The 11,300-nt window shown below is 34.8% G+C and overlaps 2 protein-coding genes across 2 annotated transcripts; both read left to right on the top strand.

The window, feature by feature from the left end:
- Positions 1-1,551: 1,551 nt before the first annotated feature.
- On the top strand, positions 1,552-7,794 carry MONOS_10490 (uncharacterized protein; the record flags this gene model as incomplete). Its single annotated transcript, XM_067862945.1, has 1 exon — positions 1,552-7,794. One exon carries the CDS (start codon positions 1,552-1,554, stop codon positions 7,792-7,794), a length of 6,243 nt encoding a protein of 2,080 aa, XP_067732097.1.
- Positions 7,795-7,972: 178 nt separating this feature from the next.
- Positions 7,973-10,290, top strand: MONOS_10489 (uncharacterized protein). The gene is made up of 4 exons (XM_067862943.1): positions 7,973-8,026; positions 8,073-8,271; positions 8,342-8,669; positions 8,728-10,290. The coding sequence occupies exons 1-4, from the start codon at positions 8,011-8,013 to the stop codon at positions 9,937-9,939; spliced, it is 1,755 nt and encodes a 584-aa protein (XP_067732096.1). The 5' UTR covers positions 7,973-8,010; the 3' UTR covers positions 9,940-10,290.
- Positions 10,291-11,300: the final 1,010 nt, after the last annotated feature.

Here is an 11,300-nt window from a genome sequence, read left to right as displayed (position 1 = left end):
CGACTGACTACTGGATTTGAGAATAAACATAATGTTAATTCAGGTTTAATTTGCGTAGCGTCTCAAAGCTCCGTAAGCTTTTCGGATTCACTTCTTTTTTCTGATTGTGAAGATGCTTTTATTCATACCGGAGATTCTTCATGCTTCATCACTTCGTGCACAATTACTAAAATGGTTGGATGCATTTTAATGAGCGAGTCACAAAGCATAATTCAGATTGAAAATTGCATAATAAATGAACCGTCAAATATTTTATCTCATTATAGCATGCTTTCGAATGGCAATGGCTTATCTGACTATAATTCTTTCAGTTTCTCAAATCAGTCCGCTAATTGCATTGAACACAGAAAAAATGAAGATATTTCGGCCAAAAACCTGTGCAAAGAGTCAGCAGAGGAATTAAATTCAATGTTTTATTTGATTAATCCATCTCGAATTTATTTCATAAATAGCCGAATTTATGTTCATCAGCCTCAAGATGATACACAACCAAAGATTGGATTGATGGCAATATTTGAAAAAGAATCTACACAGTCCTATCATTGCGAAATGTCTCACAGTGACAACACTAAAGACATCCTCATTCAGCATTGCGAATTTTCACTGTGTAAGTTAACAAAAACTTCTCTCGTGAATGAAGACAAAAAAGCACTGAATTCTTCTGGAGTTCTGTGTTCGCCATCTTTATTGGAACCATCGGAATGTGGACTTTGCATTCACATACAAAATGACGGTGATAGCAAAGGTGTTCAGTGCAACATTCTGGGAACATCATTTAAAGGTCTTTTGAATAGCTTAAACAATAATTCTGTAAATGAAAATTCAAAAAAGAGTACATATTCAAATGGTGAGAATGAGCGACCTCTTTCCTCGTTTATTGGATTGGAATCTTTGACAGTTGCTTCATTTACTGGCATTGATTTAGTGGAAGTCAATTCGTCGTTTAACTCTCATTCTTGTAAAAGGAACACCTCTTCTGAAAGCATTTTAGCCTCTAGTAGCATTTATCTTTCACATATCAAAAAAGTTTCGATTGACCATGTTCTTTTTAAATCGTTGATTACGTATGAAGGAAGTGCCCTTGTTATTCCTTCTGATGTTACTGATGCAACAATCAGCAATGTAGTATTTCAGGAGTGCAAAGCGTATGCAGCGACGAACAATTTACAAAGCAATAAAGAAGGTATTTCAGCCTTTCGAATTAGTAACAGCCAGTCTTTCGGTGGAGGATTAACAATTATCGCAACCGCAAACGAAATGCTGTCGACTGTTTCAATCGAGTCCTCCAGCTTTGAGAAGTGTTTTTCATCATCGTCTGGTGGAGCTGCAGCAATTTTTCGCTCTTCGACTATTCATAATTGTGATTTTACTTCATGTAATGTTCAGAGCGGAATGAATGGAGATGCTCTTTATGTTGATGTCCATCTTCATACAAATGAGGAATATTCAAAATTAAATATACATAATTGTGCATTTAAAGGAGGCGAAAATGCTTTCTCATCTTCAAAAACCTTCTCTTTGAAAAAAGAAAATCAAGAAAGCAATACTGCAATGGTTTTTATTAAGGAATGTTCATCATGCATATTTAGCTTCACAAAGCCAATACCTTCCAATGAAGATATTGATAACAAAGTGTGCTCATTCAGTAATATTGCATCGAATTCGGCTTTTGGTGGATGTATATATCTTGGTTGCGTCACTTCTGTTGCATTCAATGGAATAAACTTTTTTGATTGTTCTGCTCAAAAAGGAGGCGCAATATATGTTTCATCAACAGTGAATCAGTGTGAATTGATATCTGCAAGTTTTTCATCTTGTAAAGCAGAAGAATTAGGAGGCGCGATATATTTGGAATCGATAAAGATAAACGAAAATGAAGTTAAAATTTGTTTGAGAAATTCAAAATTTCAAGATTGCACGTCTTTGCAAAAGGGCGGATGTTGTTTCATTCAACGATCAATAAGTTTTGTTGAATGTGAATTCCTCAGGGGAAAAGCTCCAAAAGGAGCCCATTTGTGCGCAGAATTTACGGAGCAAGATGGTTCTGTAATGCATATTGAAGGATGCTCATTTGTTGGATTGAAAAGTGTAAAGCAGATTTCAACTTCTATAGAAGATTTTCCAGAATTTCTTTGTGAAATCAAAAAGAAAATTTCTGATGATCAAGTTCTCGGATCACTCGTTGATATTTCTAGTGCTAAATGTCTCGTGATCAAAAATAGCGACACTTCTGCGAAAAAGACAGAATTTAGAGATACTTATGGAACAAAAACGAGTGGTGGTTTACTTCTTGAAGGAGTTGAAAGCATCCAAATAAATGGAATAAAGATGGAAAATGTTGTTGGAAATAACGGTGGTGCTATGAGCATAAACGATAAGCGCAAGTCAATTTTGATAGAAGATTCTTCATTCATCGAATGTTCAGCATCCACAGGAAACGGAGGAGGAATTTGCTTTCTATCTTCTTTCGATTCAATTGAAACTGAAGAAAAATCACCTATTTTGAATGATGATGCAGATAACTTCTTAACTTTAAGAAAATGCAGATTTGTGCAATGTCGTTCTTTGAATGGAAATGGAGGGTGTTTATGGGCAAATGGAATAGTTCTATTAGAATGCTGCACATTTTCCGGAGGAGTAGCTCAGCGAGGATGTGCCATGAGCGTCATTAATACTGTTGCAACCAAAAAAATAGATGTGAAGATCTTTGGATGTACTTTCGAAGGAGATGGGAAAGAAACACAAATGAGTTCGTCTTTAGTATTTGTTTCTGGATTAAATAATCTGATTGTAAAAGAATTTTCGCAAGCAACCATTTCAAACTGTCCCATGGGACCGAAAGAATTTGAATTAGCTTTGAAAGATTTTCATAACATTTCAACTGATGAACCTGCTCGTGTTGCATCTTCTTTTCGGAATCATTTTTCATTATCTCCTTGTGGAGGTTTGTGGATTGAAAATGTGAAGTCTGTTTCTCTGTCTTCCACAGTATTCGAACATCTTCGTGGCGAAAAGGGATGCTGCTTGTTTGTTGAAGATGATGGACAACTTGCAATTTTGACAGAAGAAATAAAGATGAGAGCTTGCTCGTTTAAAGGCAATGTTGCCAATGTTCCATTGTCATTGTTAGATACTTCTTGTGGGTCTTTAGTAAAAATCTGTTCTGGATCAAACTTGAAAATTTCGAATGAATGCTCTTTTATGCAGCATATAACAATCATAGATGGCGGAGGATTGTATGTTGACGGGCCTCGAACATTAAATATTGATAAATGTACGTTTTCTTCACTTTCTGCTAATCAGGGAGGAGGAATATATGTTGGGCAAAAGGCTGTTGATATTACCATCTCAAATTCGAAACTAACTGAATGTTCAATTGCAGCTTTTTCAGAAATGAAGCAAGATGAAAGGCTGCAAGCAAATCCATGTAGCCAATTCCCCTCTGAATCTTCTTTTGGAAATCATGATAAAAGAGGAGGAGGAGGAATTGCTATTATGAACGTTGAATCTGCAGTACTTGCAAAAAATGCACAGCTTAACATAAAGAATGTGAATTTCACTAGATGCAATGCGCAAAGTGGAGCTGGAGGAGGTCTTCTTTTATGGAGATATGCAACACTTACGGAATGCAGCTTCGATGGAGGGAAAGCAGATGAAGCTCTTTCTGCTTATATTTGTCCTCTCGATGCTGAACAAGATCTGTCTGTTGCGCTTCTTGGTTGCAGTTTCTCTGGAAATAGGCTGCTAATAAACCAATTAAAGGAAAATGAATGCATTAAAGATGATCTGTCTCCAACTTCTCTTGTTATTGTTAGAGGGGCTTCGAAATTAGAAATAAATAGCGCAACGTCACTTAGTGCATCTGCCGGAAAGTCAACAAGCTTTATTTCGCATTTTTCTTCTGGTGTAGCAGCAGGATTACAATGCGAAGATGTAAATGAAGTAAAAATCATCAATTCAAAATTTTCATCACTTGGAGGATTGAAGGCAAGTTGCTTGTTCATTGGAAGTTCTGAAAATGGGAAAGCAAATGTCGATAGAGGTTTAACAAAGAACGGAAAGTCTGTGCTAATTAGCCAATCTTATTTTGATGGCACAACAGCAACAAAAGATAATGTTCGTTTTGGGCCTCTTATTCAAATCACTCAAATGGAAAAAGTCACAATTAATGAGAAAAGCGAGTTTAAGAAACACAGATGTGAAATGAAATACGGAGGGGCACTGAGCTTTGATCAAGTCAATGAGGTGGAAGTAATTTCCTCAACTATCACTGGAATCATGGGAATAAATGGAGCTGGAATATATATTGGATCTTTCGTTACAAATGTTAAATTATCATCATTAACAATTGATTCTTGCTCCGTTTCATCTCCCACATCGGTAAATGAAAGTAAAGAACTATATAAACATTCTGATCAAAACGAAACATTAAAAAATTCTCTTATTGATCAACTGGATGATAACACTTCAAGAGGAGGAGCTATTTTCATTGAAAAATCAAGCGAAGTGTGCGATCGTGTTGCTTGTGAAAAAATATCCATTAAAAATTGCAAAGCAATAAAAGGTGAAGGAGGAGGAGTTTGGTGCAAGAGATCAATAACGATATCAAATTGTCAAATTTTGAGTTCGGTTGCAAAGAGAGGCGCTGCAGTGTGGATCGCTAGTGAGAAAAATGATGATCTCAGCTATGATTGTGAGATTATTTCATCCTCTTTTTCTGGAACAACTATCCCATCGTCTTTAACTAATTCAGTTAATCAATGCTCTGAATCTACTGATGACGGTCCTCTTCTCTATTTTTCAAATTTGAAAAAGTTGCAAATAACTGGATTCAATGAATTGGACAAATATTGTCAAATAAGTAATTGTGCAACTCTGACTAATGGTGCTGGCGTGTGTGTCAATGATGTCAGCTATGTCAGCATTAGTTGCACAAAGTTTTCATCTCTTTCTGCATCAGAAGGAGCAGCAATTTGGATTGGTCCAAATGTGACTACAGTTATAATTGAACAAGGAAGTGTGACTGATTGTTCTGTTACCAATTGCGGAACTGAAAACGGTGGATGCGGAGGTGGAGTTTTTATTTCAAAAAGTTCGGACGAGACGCACAGTTTGAGCAGTCGAATAAAAACGATGAATTTTGAAAGGTGCATTTGCATGCCAAATGAAAAATCAAGACTAACATCAACTGTTTATGAAAAAGTTGGAATATATACAACAGGAAAAGAAACAAATACAAAGAGTGAAGGAGGAGGAATTTGGGCTGCGCGTTCTTTGGACTGCATTTCAAACACATTCTCTCACTGTGAAGCAGACGTTGGATGCGCAATTGCAGTTCGAGGAAATGGAGCTGATAAAAAAGAGAAGGTGGAAATCAGTGGAGGGTCGTTTGTTGGAAATCTTGAAAATGAAGAGAATGAATTCAATGAATGTGACTTATCCAATTTACAGATAAGGAAAAATTCTGCTCAAAATATGAGAGAACCAAATTCAAGGATGGTTGGAGAATTTGTTTTTGTTGATTCAATTATGGGACTTTCGATACACTCGAAAGACGTTAATGATGTTGTTGAACCAACTGTATTTAAAAAGCATTCCTCTAATACACCATGTGGAGGAATTCATACAGAAAACTTGGGATATATTTCTCTTCATTCTATCACTTTTTCGGCAGTTCATGGGAAAATGGGAGGATGCATTTTCGTTCATTCTGAAGATTCATCAAATCACATTAACACAAGAGAAGCTTCTGATGAATTCGATTCGACTCAAAAAAATGAGCCTGAACAGCATAAATCTACGCTCACAGTCTGCGGATGCTCATTTTCTGGGCGTTTGTCCTCAGATGATGTTGAGCCTGAGCAAACAGGAAGTTTTATTTATATCGATGGAGCTCAGCAGGCAACTTTTGGAATGATCAAAACGACATCGACAAGTTTCAAGGCTCATTTAACTTCACAAAATTGCGGTGTGATAAACATCAGAAATACAGATAAACTTGAAATGAGTAATGTTATTGTCGATGATGTTAAGGCAGAATCAGGCGGGGTTTTGTGCGGTGGAGCATCGATTGAGAGCTCAAGTTTCTCTGACTGTTCATTTTCGTCATGTTCAGCGCAAAAATATGGAGGAGCATTCGCATTTTTGTCAAATCTTAACTCAGATAATTTGAGTACAAAAGTCGTTTCTTTTGAAAAATGCACTTTTTCAGATTGCATTTCTCAAGAAGGTGGAGCTATCTATCTTGAGACCGAAATAATCGATAAACTAGATTGGCAATCAATTAATGTAAAAATTGAAAATTGTACTTTCCGAAACAACTTTGCATATGCGCATGGAGGAGCTATTTCATACGTATATCTAAAGAGCAATAATGAATTAGTTTTTAGAGATGCATTTGATGATTTTCTGGCATCACGCTCAGACGCTTCAACCTACAAATTTTTACACAACATCAACATATCTGTCTTCCTCAACAACGCCTGTCATGCTCAAAATCAAATTTCATTGAATGGCAATGGAAAATTCATGAGTCCGCTTTCGACTCACAATAGTCATATTTCAGCTGCAAAAAATAATTCTACATCAGATTTTTCTCATTGGATTGATTCAGCTTGTGGTGGATCGGTTTCTGTCTCTATGAAGAATCAATCAAACGAGTCAATTTCTTTCTCTTCCTCTGAAAAACAAAAATCCGTCGATAATGAGCCAAAACCAGAAACATTCTATTTAAGTTTGAGCAATGTAACTATGAATGGTTCCCGTGGTGCTGCAATTTTCGTTGATGGTGGCGTCGACGTTATTGCTGAGGAGTTCATTTGGGATTCAAATACAGAATCTGTTGATGGAATCAGCACTTCACTTGATGTGGTATGCCATCGGTCAAAAGTTTTGGTGAAGTCTTCATTCACTGCTTCACTTATGATGCTCTGCGATAATTTGTGCTCTGAGAACGCAAAACTTGAGCCAGGAGCTTTTCGTTGCCATATTAAAATGCCAACACAAATTCGCTCCAATGAAACACAATTCTCAACAAGGAAATATCCACATCTTCCTCCTCTCGCTTTCGCTGGAGATAACCTCTTTCCGTTTGCGCCATATATGTATGTATCTCTATCAAATTCACGTCCTGCTCAACCTGTGATTGCTTTGTCAAACACAAACAGCACTTCACCTTCATTCCCTTATTCACCTTCAATTCACCAATCATCTTTCTCTCGTTCAAAGCGTATACATTCTTCTCAATCAAATTCTTTCAGAGGTTCTTCTTCATTTCCTTCTTTGTTTAAGGAAGCTTCGTCTTCTATTCTTTCCGCGCCTCCTGTTAGCAACCTTACTGTTTCTATGACACACAGAAAAGATCCAAATTCTGCTGATCATTTCATTCTTGAGACACCTTCTTTGGATCTCCATCCTTTGTCTTCTGCTCCTCCGCCAAGGTTGTTTATTTTTATAACAACTGATGGCGGGCATACATGGAATCCTGATGCAACAGAAATACACATAATAGCTGGAAATAAAACAGATGGGCCAGACAAGCCTGGAAGTCGCTTGGACATTGGAATGATTGCGCTTATTGCAGTCGGCTCAGTTGGAGTTGTTTCTTTATCTGTTGCATTGATAATTATTCTTATCTTCAAAATTCAAGACGAAAGGGGGAAAAAGCCAAGGAGGCATCATACAAGACCTTTTCAGCAACAAAGCACTGAGATTGATCGAGATTCTTCTAGTAACCTGTTTAACAATTCTTCATATTTTGATTATTCATCATACGTGATTTTAAGTAAAACTTAAGTGAACAGATTATATTTTTAAATTGACTTTTTTTTATTTTTAACTTTTGATATATTTAGTGGAGATCTATTTTTGCTGTTATAAAGTTATACAATTTTGTATATGCTTTTATACATTTTTTAGAAGTTTTTATTCGAGGGTTAACTTTTTTTTTTTTTTGAGTTTAACCATAAATTAATTTTCATTTTCTAAAGAAAAAAAGAGCAAACACGATAGATGGGATTATGTGCAGGTTTCTTTTCTAAATTTATGTTCCAATAATTATATATATCATTTAGAGGATAATCATCCATCGCCGTGCCTTGCTGCATGTCACAAGATATTCGACATATTTTACATTCTTGTTGGCATGGCACTTTCTTGTATTGCCTTTGTCTATCTTCTTGGAGTTCATTCAATGACTTCGATGTTGATAGCAGTTCTCATTATTGGGTTATTTTTATTGAGTTTTTCATTTCTCGGTCTCTTTGGCTCAGGGTTTGAAAACAAAATATTTTCTAAAAATTAAACTTTGTGGTAAATCTTATCCATAAATATCTTCTCATAGATATTATGAAACAGAAAGACATGATCGCCTCATTTGCCTTCGACTTTTTTTCTTTTCTAGTTTTCTTGGAACAGTTATGCTAATAATAATTGGAGCTGTTTGCTTCATTTCCCCAGACTTTATTTACACTTTCATCGGGAGATATTGGGCACAATTTTTAAATGTGATTGATTCATTACCAAAATATGCACAGGCTATTGGAGAAACATTGATGTTATTTATTTCTAACGCAACTATTATTGGAGTTTTTATATTTTTGGTCGGAGTTATATATTCTATTGGCTTCATCCTATCCGGAAATTTAATGGGCTGGAAAAATTTTGTTATTGTTTGTATCCTTTTTTTTGAATCAATGAATAGTTTCTTTTACAAATTTTGTTTTTTAGACATTAAACTCAATAGGCGCATTAATTTTAGTTATTGCTGGAATTTTTGTGGATGCGTACATTATTGGTGGAATGAATAAGTTGTTATTTATCCCATCAGAATTTTTTCTAATTGGAATTCTATTTGGTTCAATCATTATTCTGTTTGGACTAATTGGACTTATTGCGAGCTGTTGCTTCTCAGAAAATACAGAAGAAAAAGAGAATTCAGAAAAAAGGAAAGTGAAGCACAGAAGGAGCCATCGCACCAGAGAATATGAACGCTCGCGAAAGAGACGTGAGATAGAAATGAGAAAAGAAAAGGGGAGAAAGAATGACCGTCAAGGCTCCGCAGAAGATTCCGGATGTTGTTTCAATCAGCCGTGCATGGACAGTGTATATTGTGTATCATTATGTATTTCACTTTTGATATGCACTGGGGTAGTCATTGTTTTGTTTCTTATTGGAGGCGGATTGTGGAATTCATGGGTTGAATCTTCAAGTGAATTATGTTTGAAGCAAGCCAAAGAGAAAAAAGAAGAAGAATTCTGCAATAATTTACTCATCGAAATGAAAAAAGAACTTTGCGAATATGGAGCTATTCGTAATTGCAATACTACAAATAGTTCATCGATTTTCTCTCCGAAAAGTGAAGTGTTTGATGCATCAATCAGTGTTAATCCTTCAACATATGCTGAAGCAGATTCATTTCTTCATTTCTTATCATCTCATTCATTTCAGTCTCCTCCGCCGTTGAATTTTCGTTTTATTGGCTTTTCTTCTCAAACAGATCTTCGCAACGGTCTCTTCTTGAATCATTCACCTTTATCTGATGCTCCTGATTACATTGAACTTCCAAGCTGTGATTGTGTTGATATCACAACAGATATTCTATTCTCTTCATTAAGTAACCAGACAACAGCTTATCTTGAAAACGTTCTCAAATCAACGGGCGTTGCAGATGGAGTTATCTGCGTTTTTATTGGTGTTCTGATAGTATTTTTGTTGGTGGCAGCATGCTGTCTCAATGGTTTGAGTGAAAGCAGGAGCGTATCAACTGCATCTTCAGGTTCCATCAGAGAAAGAGAACGGATTGATCCTCAAGATGACTTGGCAATGCAGGTGATGGCAATGCAGCAATATGAGGAAATAAACAAGCGTAAAAAGACAAGTACAATTATGGAATCTGATGGAAGAGCTGTTTATGCGGAGTACGGGCAGCTTTTGCTTTGATGGAAATTATCAGTGCAACTTTTGCAAAGATTGCGATTACCTTCTTATTCCTATTAATACAAACATTCGAAAAATCATTTTTTGTTTTATTAATGCTTCTTATCACTCTTCTCGTTATTAGATATTTGAGTTGGGAAATGACGTTTATATTAGAAGTTAGAATTAATTATATAATTGAAGTTAAGATATTTTTGTTTTTGTAAAATGTTTTAAGCTCGATAACACTATTTTGTGTTTTTAAGTATCTTTATTCCAATGTTTTTTTTTCCACATCATGTAGAGTATTATCAATTTTAACATTTTTCATTTTTTCTATTTAACCTTTCAACAGAAAGTTATTTTCTTTTCAAATCTTCTATTTTTCTCCATTTGGATACAAAATTAAATTGGACGAAACCAAAAAAACATGGAAGCGAAGATGGAGAATTCAAAAAGACAAAAATAAAATCCAAATGTTTGATCAAAAAATGTGGGGAAACGTAAAAAAAAAAAAAGGATTAGACATAAACGTTTTTATAAACGGACATAAGAGTAACAACTACGAAAAGTACGCTGACAATGAAGCAGATTAAATATCTGCTTCAATTAAAGTAGAATATCTTTGAAATCAAAACCAAAAAGCGTCAAACACTCGGATGAAAGAAATGATAAACGGAAAGATGAAAAAAAATAAAGCAAAAACAAACAAATTAAACGAAAAAAACTATCAAAAGTGTGAATTCAATAGAATAAGAGGGTTAAAAAATCAAAACAAATCACATATAAAATAAGAGAAAAAATTGACAGAAAGAAAAAACAGATCACTGTTGTGTAAAAATGGAATGTTTGTTCGATGCGAAGTCTGATAAAAACAAGTCGAATTTATTACAACCGAAAACACAGCAAAACTGTTGAATAATAAAATCATAAAATGCATACCAATCTTTTTTCTGAAAATAAAAGACAATATATAAAAAACTGAATGAAACGAAGAGAACGCCTATCTAAAAATATTATTAAAGACGCCATAAAACAGATTTAATGAAACTAATTGATGATTCAATATAATTATGTGTTAGTGAGATTAGATAATAAAAAAAATAGAACAGCAAATGATAACGAAATAATCAAAAAAAATTTTTTTTATAAAAAGAATAGTTCTTTGAAAAAATACCAAAGTCTTGGAAATGTTCTTCTCTTGAAGATTCATTTAGCAAGGCAGAGATAAAAAAAATATAATATGAAACCTATCAAAGCGATGTATGCTTTTACAGAATAATTTCACAAAAATCTATGATAGTTTGAGGATGCAAGTATAATAATGAAAAGGTTCAGTTGATAACAACAAAAAAAAGCAATAAATTTTTTAAATATGTTTTTCA

The sequence above is a fragment of the Monocercomonoides exilis genome, assembly GCF_001643675.1.
Source record: "Monocercomonoides exilis strain PA203 chromosome Unknown scaffold10-1930038, whole genome shotgun sequence".
NCBI lineage: Eukaryota > Preaxostyla > Oxymonadida > Polymastigidae > Monocercomonoides > Monocercomonoides exilis.
This window is presented reverse-complemented; position numbering and strand designations above follow the sequence as displayed.